The 15639-nt window shown below is 41.7% G+C and overlaps 1 protein-coding gene across 2 annotated transcripts; it reads right to left on the reverse strand.

The window, feature by feature from the left end:
• Positions 1 to 3063: 3063 nt before the first annotated feature.
• Positions 3064 to 4912, reverse strand: LOC108095734 (transcription factor mef2A). Of its 2 annotated transcripts, none has more exons than XM_017196911.2 (2): positions 4895 to 4912; positions 3064 to 4475 (listed from the first exon to the last, which is right to left on the reverse strand). In XM_017196911.2, the coding sequence occupies exons 1-2, from the start codon at positions 4910 to 4912 to the stop codon at positions 3120 to 3122; spliced, it is 1374 nt and encodes a 457-aa protein (XP_017052400.1). In that variant the 3' UTR covers positions 3064 to 3119. The 2 variants fall into 2 exon arrangements, with proteins under 2 accessions (XP_017052400.1, XP_017052399.1); XM_017196910.2 differs by having other exon boundaries at positions 3064 to 4478.
• Positions 4913 to 15639: the final 10727 nt, after the last annotated feature.

Here is a 15639-nt window from a genome sequence, read left to right on the forward strand (position 1 = left end):
AAGTTAATTAAATTAAAAGTTTATGGCTGATACTTTAGTATATTTAGAGGTTCCTGTAATTTAGTATATAATAAAAGAGTATTGTCAATAGATATATCTAATAACAAAGTTTCTATCTTCATATCAACCATACAACATTTTCCCATTTATTCCCTGTGCACCAGAAGCCAACCAGCAATCAATAAAAACTTCCGTAAATGAAATGAATGCCATTTAATGGCCAGCAGGCGGAAGCAAAGAGACAAAACCCTAGGAGTTGTGCGTCATAAACACTTCAAAAAATCATTTTTGGGCAAAAGTTGGGCCAAAATATTTATATAAATAGCTAAACCGAACCGAACTGAACTTTTTAGTGAGTTATATATTGCGTCTGCAATTTGGAGAGCAAGCTCAAAACTTTCATTATGCAAAAGTTTTTTAATAAAAGTGCAAACATAGTGGCAGCTGACTCCGAAAAAAGCCGCTCTCTACTTCGCTCCTTCCCTGCTTTTGGCCACATGGCACACATGCACTTGGCCGTTATTAAAACCAACAGTTTTGTTTACTGCGAGTGTGTGGGTGTTCCATCTATTTCCCAATAGCATTAAATTAACTTTTTTACATTCCTTTTCCCCGATTTTACCTTGCCAAAAATGATCTAATTCTATGGCAAAATAGTATTTAATTGAACATTTGAAAGGAGATGCTTTCGTATAGCTAAATATAGTGCTTGACCAAAATAATTTTCTGTCAGCTACACAAACGCTACAAGCCATAAAATAAATTCACATATTCCCACATTTGCTACCAACGTGTGCAGTTTCAATGGAAATTTTATTCTCTGCGTGGCTCTAATTTAAATTAATTAATTTTGTGCACACCACAAGGCAAACTCTGCAGAAAATACTAAAACATGGCGACCATTCAAGAGGAGGGCAAACTAAATTGTTAATTAAATATTATATACCTTTATGTTGGAGTAAAAACAATATTGTTGTGGTATCGCGAAAATGCGACTAATAAAGCGACGGAATAAAAATCATAATAACGTTTTAAATGTTTAATTTAACATAAAAAGTGTGTAAAAAGAGGGAGCAGCTCCGCAACATCGCCTGATGAGGAACCAAATGGAGGAAGCGGGTCCAACTTGCGCGGAGCCAAGTGAGTTGGCAGCGATATTACGTATACGCACGCATGCACATGGCGACAAGGCAAATATTTTATATGCAAAATAAAGTACTCGAAAAGTCACTTAAAGTGTGTCGCTGGGTGGAGCTGCTTCCTGACTAACCGCCCGACTTGAGGGGCATAAAGAGCGTAAAAAATGTTAAATGATAAATAAAATTTACAACCGCAACAACAAAGCCAGCAACAACGACATCGCCGACCGAACGAACGAACGAACATATGTGGCAAAGCGAAGAAGTTTTCCCCGCTTTTCAACCCCCTTCCTCCCACTTCCCATTTCCCTCGAACGAGCGACATAATAAAATGCAATTTAGACATCAAAAATACAGAGTAAATGGAGCAAGAGTAGCAAGTCGCTAGTGGCAGGACGAGGGCGAAGGACGAAAAGGAGGAGAAGGAGGAGGAGGTTCGCGCAAAGAGTCACAGACAGCCGCGTGACTGACAACCGAGGGCCGAGGAACCGCAGCCGCATCCACATCCGCGCCAAACGACAAACAGTCGACAGCGACACACATGTGACAAAGGACGAACAGGCAGGATAACACTAGCAAAAAAATATTCAATAATATCAATGAAAAACGAGTGTTTAATTTTGGACGAAAAACCGCTCAACCAGGCCATACATTTTATAAATATTTGAACAAAAAAAATTAATTTTCGTTATGAAATAGACAACCTTGATAATCATCTATTGATAGCCTTTTAAATCATTTTGATACACTAAAAAAATGTTGCTTCTTTTGTACTTTTGTACTTTTACATTTTTTTTTTAAATTTATTCATAACAAGTCCCCGTAACTCGTACACAAAAATTATTTAGGTTATTAATGTATAAAATACCTCTCCTTGTTCTAAAAATGAGATGTTTGGTATTATGTTACCTTATTTTTTCTTGCAGTGGAAGTCGCTCTTTTGAGTAAGAGGCTGTGCGTTCCAGCAAGAGGGATTGCCGGCGAGAAATTTACTGCAAACGATATGTTACTCTTTCTTTCCGCATGTGAGCCTTGTCCGGCGGCTACTCCGTTGTCCAGTGCATATTTAAAGACCGTGGCATACTTTTCAAAAGGAAAAGCAAGAAAAAATGAAAGCAATGGGGAGCGGAAGTCCCTTGGCCAATTCAATCGGGCTGCAAATCAAAGCAGAGAGCTGCACAAGTGACATGGGACGTGGGACACGGGAAGCAGAACGGGAAAACACGAGCGGGATGCCAGCGCGTAGCGGGACAACAAAGGTGTGCACTTAATTTAATTAGACCCGGGGTACTCCGGAGGAACCCCTGCTATATAGTGCAGAATACGGGGATGCTGTTGCCGCTGCTGCTCCTGCTGCTGCTGTTTGCCCGGCCCAACAACAACAACAAAAACCGCCCACATTTCGGCCCAAACTGGCGATGTAATGGCCTGGAAATGGCATTTGGCAGCCTGAGAACAACGATGGAGAGTGCGCGCGCGAGCCTTTTGTGAAGATGAATTTCATTTCATTAAACACAAATTTCATTGTGTGCGCTTAAAGTGAAATTAAATAAATGAGCAAAAGGTGGAGATGGGGTGGCAAGTGGGGGGAAAGGGTTATGTCCATGACAAATGCACCGTAAAATCGCTGCTAAAAACCTCGGTCTTGCGATGTGTGTGCCTTGCCATTTCCCGATTTCGCTTCTCTGTTTCCGTTCGTGTTTGTACTCGTATTTTAATGCAAATTGTTGTAATGTTAAATGAGTCACAAAATTGTTGTACATCAACGGGGATTAAATGAATTTTAAAACTCGGCATTAAAATTGGAATACGAAATGTGCAAAACTGCATAATGTCGTTCGCGTTCGCTTTGGTTTGACGGGATGCGTAATGTGCTTAAAAACTATAACGAAATTCGTCGTGTGCTCTGAATGCAAATGAGGAATGCAGCAGGTAGGGATGATATATTATGTAAATGTGGTTGCGACTTCTAACTTACTCCTACCACCAGCTCTTGACCTTGTGGAGAACCGTCTTGAAGACGGGCACCTTGACAGGAAAGGGTTTCGGCACCTTGATGGGCACATACTTCACCACGTGGTAGGGCACATGCTTCTCCACGGGAACAGGGATGTGTTTCTCCACCGGCACGGGGACCAATCGCTCCACCGGCACCTTCAGCTCCTTCTCCACGGCCACCTGGACGTTCTTGGTGATCGGTATGTGGATGGGAACTGGCTTGCGAACGGGAATGATCACCGCATGGGAGATGGGTATCTTCACCTCCTTCTCCACCGGGACATGCTGCTTCTTCACGTGCTTCACCGGCACGTAGTTGATGATGTCCACGTGGTGGGAGTGGTGGGTGTGACCTCCTTGGCCGTGACCACTTGCCTCCGACAAGTAGTTGGAGCCCTGCTCCTGGCCAGCTTCGGAATGCTCCTCGTAGTCATCGCCGCTGGATCCGCTTGAGGCAGTAGCAGATGCGGCCGATGACGAACCGGATCCAGAGGCAGAAGGGTCATGTTGCCCGAAGTACGGGGAATGGGCGTGCTGCTGCTCCTGTTGCTGCTGCTGCTGCTGCAGATGCTCCAGCTGCTCCTGATTCTTCTGGAATTGCTGCTGGTGCTGCTCGTAGAGCTGCTGCTGCTGCTGGAAGAGCTGCTCCTGATGGTCATCGTACCCGGAACCCGATTCGTAGTGAGGCAGGAAGTTTCCCATTGAAATTTTATCGTACGCATACGGATGGGCCGCCTGCTGTTCCGCTTGTTCCGCATTCAACGACGATTGCCAGGAGTCGTAGCCCTGCTCAGCAGCACCAGATCCACCAGATGCCCCGTAGGCTGGCACAAATCCGCCATTATGTGCGGCACCGGGATAATGGTAAATCGGGTTATGCTGTTGATTGTTCTCTGGTCCACTTCCCCCACCGAAATCACCATGAGCTCCAGCTGCTGCTGCCACAGCGGCAACGGCGGCATCTTCATTGTGCTCCTCGTAAATCGGTATCTCCTGCTTGCTGGAGCCGAGGGCCAGTGCCTCCGTATGGCTGGGCGCCACCGAGCCGTAACCATTGGAGATGTGTCCCAGGCCCGAGAGATTTGTGAGCCCATTGAGCACCGAAGAGGAATGGCCGCCGCTGAAGGCTCGCCGTTCGCCCGCATCGCCGCCTGGAATTCTCGGGGAACCGTAGCGATGATTGGCGTGGTGATGCTGAATCGATTGATCCATTGGCCGCCAGCGATTGTCGAACAGGGACCCCATGTTGTGGTATGACGGCTGGTTCTTGGCCACAGCCTCCGCGGGGCTGGCTCCACTGGCAATGGTCAGAATTGTGGTGGCGGCAAGGAGCGGCATCTGCTGCGGAGGATAATGCAGGACGATTTAGTATGCAAAAATTCTTCAATTGCGGTAGGTGGAAATGGGATTGAGATCGAAAAGATTCGAATAGAAGATACCTAATGGCCAGAAATTTGATTTAAAGCAATAGATTATTTGATTGAAATAATTATGAATTTCCAAATAAAATTTGCAGATGTTTTAAATTCGATTAGAACATATCTGAAGATGTAAACAAATATATTATAAATTCTTTTCCTATGGTTTCAATTTAAAAATGCATTTCCATTTTCACAATCACAATATTCCCAGCACTCCAAGGGTAACTTAAAAAAAATCGACCAAATGGCATGTCATTGTATTCCAGAATTTTGCATAATGCATTTTTAATATCCTCGAGTCGCGCTCTTCGGCACTGCAATCCTCGTCGTACTTACCAAATTAACGTTCGCCATTTGGCCTGGTGGGCTTCGAACTCTGGCTGGGATGGGATTAGACCTTGATTGCTGCTGCCCGACTGCTGCGATGGGAATGTGGCCGAATTGCGAACGCGACAGCGTTTTTATATGGCTGGCGACTAGGACAGATCTTTCGCCCGAGAGGAAAAGTCTTACACAATTTGCGGCCTCAGCTGTGTTAATAGAAGGCGGTTGGCCAAAAGTGAGTGTTTGCCATTTGTTGACCTGACTTGCTGCCGCTGCCAAAAGCCTGTCTCCTTCGCCACTTGCCATTTCTCTCGCGCTTTTGCTATGCATTTATGAATTAAGTTACGCGATCAACGCAAATCGCCGAGTGCAATCCAGAAAAGAAAATGTAATAACCAAATCATAGCCACGAAACCGGCTCTCAAACACTTGGGAAAACAATAAAGTTCAAAGTCATTTTCCATGGCAGCGACAAGGAATTAGTCGAGTCGAGTTGAGTTGAGTCGAATCGAGTCGAATGGAGTCCGCCAGTTTGGCACGCGCCTCCATTTCCATGCAGCATCATTATGATCTCGCCACGATCACGATCTTCGGTGGCCTTCACGAGGTGCAGACCAAAGAAAAACAGAGAGAAAGAAATAACCTGCACTCCTTCAGTTTGGATTAGAGTGGATTGCCAAAAGTGGTTGGACCGCTTCGGGTGCAGACAGACAGAAGCTGATGGCTGTGATTCCATTTCTTTTGGGCCCGCTTAAGGCCTTAAACATTTCCATTTGCCATTGTGCTCGGACTCGCCTTCACCTTTTCCACAAAAAAGGTTAGTTTTAATTGTTTTAACAACTTTTTTTTGTTTTTGTGGTCCATTGTTCGTTTTGGTTTGGTTCGGTTCAGTACGGTTTGGTTTGGTTTGGCGTGGTTTAGCTTGGTTTTTCTTGGCCCAAGTTTGGGGCGTGGCGGGGAAAAAGTGAACGCCTTTTAAGTGCACCTGCAGACATGATGCTGCTGATTATATTTTTCTTGCGAAGCGTAACAGCTCGTTAGTATTTCAAGTGATTTTCATTTATTTTCCTCGGCTGCCTTAGCTGCCTTGGCTGCTGCTTGGCAGACCGATGGAAAGGCCAGGCCGAAAAGGAAGTGTACTGATTTGAAAGGAAACAAACATTTCCCAGCTGCCCAGAGAGTTGGGCTCTTATCGCTGCTCCCGCTGCCCTGGCAATCACTTTTCAGGGTATTTCTTTAGTTTTTTTTTTTACTTCAGTTTTCTGTTTTCGTTGAGCGCAATTCACGCTTACTTCATTTCAATTACAATTACATGATGCCATTTCTCTCGCTGGCTGCTCGCAAATGCAAAAATGATGTAACTTAGTGGAGGCCAACGCGATTACCTGGTGCTTAACTCCTCCCCAGCCATCGCGGTGTCCAAAACTGAAATCCTACCTCTATGAAAGGACAGTACCGAATCGAACCAATCAATAGCTTTGAGCTCACAAATATAAACAACACGGAATCGCTTTTTAAATACTATATTTTCGCTTTCGATTTCTGTTTTATATTTTTCTGGTTCGGGCCGGAGCTCAAACGAATGACACAGACGGGCACAGATGCGAATCCATATTCAGATACAGATACAGATACAAATACAGATACATATGCAGTTCGGGATGCAAATGCAAGCGCCGAGCGGGTTATAAAATAAATAAAAGTGTTTCATATTTTTGTGCTGCGTTGGGCGCTCTGCTTTCTAGTCGTTTTAAAACTCTTTCAAATGTTGTGTAATATTTTGCCAGCCCGTATATTTTTTGTTTCCAAAAAAAAGGGATGACAAAATATGCATTTGAAATGCCAGTTTTCGGGCGGCACAAATGCGGATACGCCTGTCGGTCGAATATCCTTGTGCAACGTGCTCATATTTGCATTGTATTTATGCACAGTTTTATTGTTGTTTATTGAAACTGTGGGGGTGCAACAAAGGCTATTGGAATTTCGTTGCCTAAATACAAGTGCCAACAGAACTAAGCACACACTTACATTTTGTGAACTGGTCCATTTTCAACACCGCAAACCTGGTTATGTCAACCGGAAAATAATAGTTGGAATTTTATCCTACCGAAACTGGTCATCTTCTACGAAAAACAAAGAATTTGACACTCTCAATGCAATTTGTGGGCTATAGGAATATGATTACGCTCTTTTAACCAAAATAGGTCTATTGATTGTGACAATCAATTTCGAACATAAATTGGAATTCATTTTCTATCTCCTTTATTATACTTATTTTTTATCCAAAACGGAAGTGGTGCATAGAATTATTTTTATTTAAAATGCATTTTTCACAGCTTTTCCTTTATTTGATGCATCATATTTTAGATTTGTATAATACCCATGTTATCTATATTTTTTAATGCATCTAAAAGGCAATCTAAACAAATCAGCAAGCCAAATAACTAATGAACTTATTGCTGGTATTTTTTGGTTTTGGTTAGAGATGAATATTTGCTCTAAATAAATTTTAAAATTGCTTTCACTATATTTATTAAATAAACCAACAACTGACCATGACATGTTTCGTGGTATTGGTCGAAACCAAACCAGTTTTCTTCAGATCCTGTTGACCAATTTCAGTGGCCTCACCTCCCCCGTAAAAAATAGACGTTTGCGTGTTGAGATGCTTGCCATTGGATGTGCAGGAGTACACCCCGGCGTATACTTAATTGCGAGCGTGTTTATTATCTGGCTGTACTGAACGTCATGGTCGTAAATTAAAATGACACGCTTTGCATATCCTCGCTCCAATACATGCCAACAGGACAGCAAACACACATTCACACGGCGGCAATAAAAATTTTAATTATTCAATTAAATTACACTCGAAGGCGTTGCTCAGCTCAGAGTTTGGCGAAATGCGAAATGACTGACGGCCCATAAAATTGACACCGCCACAGTTGCACGAACAGTGGATTCGGCGGCTCAAGGACAATGCATTCGCACCACCCACCACCGCCACACGACAGCGCCCGGCGAAATCATATAAAAATCATGTTTATTTAATTTGCATTACAAAAGGCCCGTTGTCCCGGCCGCTGCCGCTCGTTAAACTCCCTCCGCCGACCGGCCACGCCCACGTTTTAAAAAACAATAAACCGTATATAAGTAAGAATGGTTGTGCGAGGTGTTTGGTGCCTGGTGTTTTGCGGAGGCGAGCTGCACGTAAAATGATTAGCAAATATGCCACCGAAATAGGCGCACACAGATACACTTGAGGGGGCGTCGCCCCGCCCATAAGCTTGGTGGGACATTAAAGTTTACCAAGGTGGGGCCTTAAAGGGAGGGTGGTTTGGGGGTAGGTGGATGGGTGGCTTAGGGCCAGCGGTTGGAGCCGTTGGGCACGCAATCCCCTCGGCGGACGGAGCATTGAGGCAAGGCACGCATATTTAATTAGCTCCTTGCACTGTCGTTTTGTGGGTGTGCGGGTGGTCCTGAGACGATGGCCGTGGGTGTAGGTGGGCGTTCGCTTCGAGTGGGCGGGGCGTTTGGGGCAAGTTAGTGACCGCACTCGAGCAGGACCACAGTGAAGATCCTCTCGGGGGAATTCCCTGCGCCAGATTTGATTAGGTATTGAAATGATAATGGATTGGCCGGTGCCCGATTGCGTGGGTCAGGAAAATGGGAAGTGCTTAAGGAAAGTGATTTCCTTCTAGGTATTTTTGGAAAAAAAAATTTACCAAAAGAACTTTAGTCTTAAATTTGTTGGACATAAAATGTCAATACGAATTCAGTTTGCACTAACACAATTTGCGGTGTCTTGCTTTTTTGCACAACCTAGTTAGTTTTTTTGCCTTCAAATAATATTTTGAAATAATATTATTTCGCCTTACATTTTGATTTTAAATTATAAATAACAAGCAGGTAACAATCTAGCTAATTATTATAATGGTAACTACACAAAATAAAACAATAACTTTCCACTTTCCCTGAAATACAATTTCCTTTGAACTACCTCTAATCTCTCTAAGCTCTAATGTTGCTGAACTAAATCTTCTTTTATTTCGCTGTGCTTCAGCTAATTATCATCGTGATTTCTTCTTTTGAAGGATCACCGTACCACTTGGCTCCTGTGTCGTGTGAGGGAATATGAGCTGAAGAGCCGACAAGGCGAACATTTTATATGCGTGTCCATGTCGTTCCATTCATTCCTCCACTGCTGATTTTTGCCGCCGTTCACTGCGTTTTGCTGGCTGTTGTTGCTCTTGTTCTCGCTTGTATTTGCAGTTGTACTATACTTTAGTTGGAGCTGTAGTTGCTGTGTGATTAATTCGCGCAAAGAGTTGTGCGCTTCCGTTTCCGGTCTGCCATTGTTGTTGCCGTTGTTGTTGCTGTTGGTGTTGGTGTTGCTTTTGCTGCCACCGCGCAAGCTTTTGTGTTTCACATTTCACAGGAGGCTGATTTGTGCTTAGCTGTGGGTGAACTTGTGGGCGGGCCACAATATTAATTGTTTTGTGCCCAACGAGGCTTAAAAACACATGCTCATGTAAGCCACGTCCGCTGCAGTGGCCTCCCCTCCGGTTTTTTTTTTTTTTTTGTTTTAGGTTTCTGTTTCCTCCTTCATCCAAAAAAAAAAAACCTCCCGCTGGCCTTTTCGTGTTCATGTTTTGAAAAATCAGAAAACGCACAAGGATTCAGGCAGGAAGGAATCTGGGGAGAGGAGCCGTGAGGTGGCCAACATTTGACGCTTTAGCTCGGCCCCCAAACATTTAAGATAAGAGCGCCACAATGGGTTCGTTTGTATGCCATTAATATGAAAATCAGACACACTTATCTTAATTAGTTAGTCGCTCATAAAAGGGCCAACTGAAAAGTCAACCCAGTCGCTCCAGGGACATAGTTACTGGGTTTCAACTAGCCAAGTGTACAACTCAAAATACACACGCAACAATGTTCGTTGGTTTTTTTTTTCGTAACATTTCCTCTTTATTTTTAATCATTCTGTATTTCCAGCGGGTGTGTTTGCCTTTGTGTGCGTTCTAATGTGCCAGCATATACAAATTATGGTACTTAACATGTAATACTTAATTTTGTAGAACAAGCGACGCGTTTAGTTTTGGGCTCCATTCCCTGCGTCTGTTTACCTCCTATCCCTCTCCTCTGGTTTTTGGTCCCCAAAGGCGCATTTACCTAGAGCTAATTCGCGTTAAGTATACGTCATGTGGCGCACGGGAAAAGGGTTGCCAACGAAAAGTAAACAGCACCAACAGCAAAAAATATTTTAAATTGACGGCGTTTTCTTTTCTAGGTTCGCAAAAAAAAGCGGTTAATATAAAATGAGGAAATCTACAAAAAAAATAGTTGGAAAGATCTGGTATTTTTTTAAGAAGGGAAGATAAGCATTTTATCTAGATATTATATGATTTTATTAAATTCCTTTTTTATTTTAATGCGAATCCGTTATAATATATATATATATAAACAAACAAAAAATAACAAAATAACAATGTCTAACTCTTATCGCGTTTTATCAGGCAGCAGTTGTTGTTTCAAATTATGTACTAATCCAATGTTTTTCAACGTTTTACCGACAATTCGGTGGAGTGGCATTGCCATTTTATTGGCCAGGTTAGCAGGCAGCCCACAAACGCCCACAAAATGTCATCGGAGCCCGGAGACTTTTAAAGAGACCTCTAGACCAGAGCTCCGTGCAAAGCAATTGAATGAACACGATGACTCCTTTGAAGGAGCAGCCGTTGGAGTTGAGCTGATTATTGCTGCTTTCTTTGTGGGTGTGTATGGGTGTCTCTGTGTGTTTGTATGTGTGTGTGTGTGTAAGCGTGTCCGTATCCGGGGGTGATTCTCGGAACGAGCAGCTAATTTAAAATGTATACGACTGTCGGGGACAGGGACAATCAAGGGGAATGGGGGAAACTTGCTATTTATGGCCATTACCATGAAGCATTCAACTCTGTCGTTAACTGCCTGAATGCATAAATTAGCAATTGATTTTTGCTGCATGAAATATTTAAGATGCGTAACTGAACATCGGACACTCAAAAGGCCACCACGCAAATTGGCTGTTTAAGGGTTGACTTTAAGTTTTGAACGCAGGATGATCGGCAAAATGGCCGGCTGCCCTCTTACTCGCAACTTTTTAAGACCCCTGACAATTTGAACTAGCAGAAAGTTCAAATGTTTCGCTGCTCCTGCACTTAGCAACACTTTAGCTGGCCACCAACCCGCCTTCCCGTTTTAGCCAACTTTAGTTAAGGTTCGTACGTACATACAATTTTTATGGCTACATTGTGCGTACTTTCCCCTGTTTTTTTCTATTTCTTTTTTTTTTTTGTGCAATTCTCGTAATATCTATAAACGTAATTGGATATGTGGCCGGGCTGACTGTTTGACTGGTAAAACTTTGAGCGCTTCATTCGCGATGCTGGACCTCCGAAACTCAGTACTTCAGTTGCCAAACGCTTGCCACACGTCTGTTTCGTCCGGAAATTGGCAACAATTGTAGCGCAGCCACAGAATGGCGGCCATAAAAAGTTTTTATGAAAATTTTCTAAGCGCGATCTGGGCTTTGTCCTCTTTCCCTTCATATCTTCTCTCTCAATTGCCGGATAGGCAATCAATTCGCCAATTACGCAACTTGACGCCGAGCGGAATGCATGTAATGCGATAAGTGGAAGCGGCGGCCTCTTTTTAACCCCTTAAGACCCCTTTGAATGGTATTTGCCATTTGGAAAAGTACACGAAAAAAGATATGAATAATATGCATAAAAAAATATAATTTACCGAAAATATATTGTAAGTTCCAATAGCTTTAACTAATCAATGCTGGAACTCCAATATAATTTAATTTATTTTTTTGTGAATAATTATATTTTTATTTTAATTTCCTGACGATATTTTCCTGCAGTGTAGCTGAGCCGCCTGTGAGCGGCACTGAAAACATTGACAGTCACTTGCTGGTTTTCCGCTTCAACTTTGGCAGCATGTCAAGTTCGTCAGATGGCTTCCGCCAACAGCTGCTGTTACTCTTAGCCCTGACCGCCACTTTGGGCCACTCTCGCCTCGCTCGCCGACCAACCGATAACTGGCATAAACTTTATGGCAAATTTCGTGCATTAAGCCTTTTGACAGCTGCACCAAATTCAAGTATTTTTCTTAATTTCCCCAATAGATTTTTCCATACTTTTGCGGCTGCAACTTGAGAGTAGCCACAGACTGAAGTAGATGGTAATGGCCAGCGGAAAGGGGGTTGTTCAAAAACTTCGCCTTAATGTTTGCGCATTTTATGAACCTGCTGAAGGAGCGTGCAACTCGACGACGAATACCAACAACTATTTTGCACTTAGTCGCAGTTGAAGCATAAAATTGATTTTTAATTGGAAATTGTTTGCATATTTTGTGTAAGGCCAAACAACCAACCCTCACCTGGTGAAAGTGAGCCAAAGTGCATGTGCGAATATCGCCAGCACTAAAAAATAGGAAAACAAATTTTAAAATCCCTGACCTCAAGAGAAAATAGCAGGAACTTCAGGCAGCATATACAGTGGTCACTTTCCTATCGAATGTAAAAATATATACATTTTTTTTTATATTAAAAAAAAAGGAAATTCCTTTCCTTTAGAGCTGGATAAATTCTTTTTACATTTAACAGCGGGAAAGCGTTGTAAAAAATATGACTTTAATTTATGTTTTATAAAATATTCTATAACAAACTTTTTGTTTGTTAAAGCTGCAGTGTCCACTGTAGAAAATATATATATATTTTTTATATTAAAAAAAAACAATGCCTTTCCTTTAGATCTCGATAAATTCTTTTTACATTTAACAGCGGGAAAGCGTTGTAAAAAATTATGACTTCAATTTATGTTTTGTAAAATGTTTTATAACAAACTTTTTGTTTGTTAAAGCGACAGTGTCCACTGTGGAAATAAACTTGCTGCACAGATATGAATAAATTGGTCAAAGAATGAAATGCTTTTGAGAAATTACTGCTTTATATTGGGTTTAAAAATGTAAGCAAAAACACATGTTAACTGCAAAATAAATAACTCAATCATAAGATAGTCGGTTGATGATTTTTGACGTAATTAACTAACAAAAAAAACAAATTTCTTGGAAAAGCTTTTGCTTTGTAAGTTTTATAGTTGGAAACTAAAATAAACCAAGGAAGACCACTGTGTGAGCTACTTAAACAGCATGTCCTGCTTCGATCGTGCCACTTTCGATCTACTTGAAGGGCCAGATGACAGGAAATTGAGCTCCCCCACCTATTCCTGATGTGTTTGAGTTTATTAAAATTTAAAATCAAACATCCGCAGAGAAGGTGAAACAAGCGCAATGTCTTCGAAGGGGAGGTGCATAAACAATGCAAGTGAGTAGCGCAATGAACTAGGTCATATCCACCGGCCAAATCGCGGTCGCCGATTTCGCTGCGGTTGCAACACCCACCGCCCACCCACCCACCGAAAGTGGTGCCAACTGTCGAGCATGCGCTCATTTTCAAGTGATTCCCCTGCGGCGAATTGGCCAAAAGCATTTCACTTTGGCACTGTAACACAAAACAACACACAACACAATCGCCCGGTGTTGTCTGCAATTTCCCTTTTGTATATCAATTGCATTTCGTTTTATGGCCTTTTATTGCTTCATTTCGGAATTTCGGTGTGTTTGCCAAGGGACCCGCCTTGCATCGCGTGTCCATGGCCCACGAGGCACCAAATACGTGGATTCGGGGCTACGGTTCACGGGTTACGGGTTACTGACTATGGGCTACGGGCTAATGATGCCACTTGCCGGCGGTAGAAGCGCCAAACAAAGCGGCGGCTACAAAGGCTCTGGGAAAGTTCGGCTCCCGCTCCTGGCATTCGATGTGGCGTGTCCTGGCACTGCCAAAAACCACAAAAGAAAGGGACAGCGGAATAATAATCATTTGTAAGTCGAATTTGAATATACCCTTATCACAACGTTCATGAATATATCACTTGAGTGCATGTAAAGACAGCTAAGATTCCTAAGGACATAATTAGAATATAAATATCAGTTGTTAAAAGATATCTTTCTGTTTTTCTAATACTTTTAATACTATCAGACACATCTTAAAGGTTGGAATATAACGAAGAAATAGTTCCTAAAATGACTTTAAGGTAAACAGTTTTAAACTTGTTCTAAGATTTCCACTACCCAACCACATTGGGTTTCGAAAAAGGACAGCTCATGCTGCGACCGCCTATCCCATGTCCTTTGTCGAGGCATGTCTTTAGTCATAACTTGTTGTTGTTCGTGGTCCTGGCGGGTCATGTGCATGTAATTATTTTAGCAAAAATATGTGAATGCAAATACTGTAGGCCTCACTCTCAGTGCAATGTGCATATTTTATGCACTTTTGCTTTTCGCTTGACAGCTAAATTTATTTGACCGAGTTATTTTTGTGTTCCCCTCTTTTTTTCCATTTTTTTCGGGGAGAGGGAGGCGCAGGGTAGGATAAGCGGAGTGGGGGACGGGGGGCGTCACACAACGAGAATTGCGACAATAACAGCGTTGACAACAGCAACATTGCTCTTGAGAATTACAGTTATATATTCGCAGTTTAAACAAAAAACTTTTAATTACATTTCGAGCCACGCACAAAAGCGAGCAAGAATAAAATTTCATATGCAAATTGTTGGCAGCACTCGCGGCCCAAATGAGCAAACTTAATGGCCAACAAATTTCAATCGAAGACGCAAAGCAAAGTGAAAATATTTGCTTAAAAACACATTTGTTCTTTTGTTTTCCCAGTAGCGTTTCTTTGCCTTGGCACACTTTTTAAAAACACAAAGAGAAACGTGGTTACAAAATAAATTGTTTAGCATTTGGCAATTTGTATTAATTTAAATTAGTATACAACGAACGAAATACAATAAATATAAGATATATAAAGTACTGTAGGAAGGTGTTTAATAATTCAAATTTTAAAATCATTCCGCTATTATTTTTATTTTAAGGATTTTAGGTTCCAATTTGTAGGAGTGCAAAAGCCCCAAGACTGCCACATGGCTAATGATAATTATCAGGCTAACACAGTCACACACACGTGTTCCAGGACTCATAATAAATATTTGAAAATATTTCTGCGTAATTTTATTTTCCAATTTCAAGGCAAATGTGTGAACAGTATGTGCAGGATTTTCGGTGAGCCAAGGGTGTTTCTTACGTAACTTTTCCAGCCGTACTTTCGCGCCTTTTGCAACTTTTGCGTTTTCATTATTTTATTTAATTAGGTAAATGTATGCAAAGGCAGTCAGCCCATGCATATGTATGTTTGTATGTATGTATGTGTCGGCTCACCCACATACACGCACAACGCAACATGTGCCTTGGTAATTACAATTACTTTTAATAATGCTACTTTAAATGGGCCAAAAGGGTTCAGGTTTCGCTCCTGGTTTCCAAAAGTTAAGCAGACGAATTAACTCCGCACAAATTTAAACCGATTTAGCTTAACGTCAAATCCGAAAATTATCATGTAATTTAATAAGGATAAGGATGAGATAATCTTTAAAAAAGAAACTGTTAGGATATGATTTTCTGCGCAAAGAATAATTTAGATAAACCACGATGTTACTTATTAATAAATGTATCACCTATTGAAAGAACAGATTGATTTTATATGTTTGCAAAAATATTATTTTAGAAATTTTTCCATTCTTAATCAGTTCTTAATTAATTAAATCTCTATATGTGCCAATATTAAAACCTTACATTAAACAATATCACAG

This window comes from Drosophila ficusphila, unplaced genomic scaffold, assembly GCF_018152265.1.
Source record: "Drosophila ficusphila isolate 14025-0441.05 unplaced genomic scaffold, ASM1815226v1 contig_791, whole genome shotgun sequence".
NCBI lineage: Eukaryota > Metazoa > Arthropoda > Insecta > Diptera > Drosophilidae > Drosophila > Drosophila ficusphila.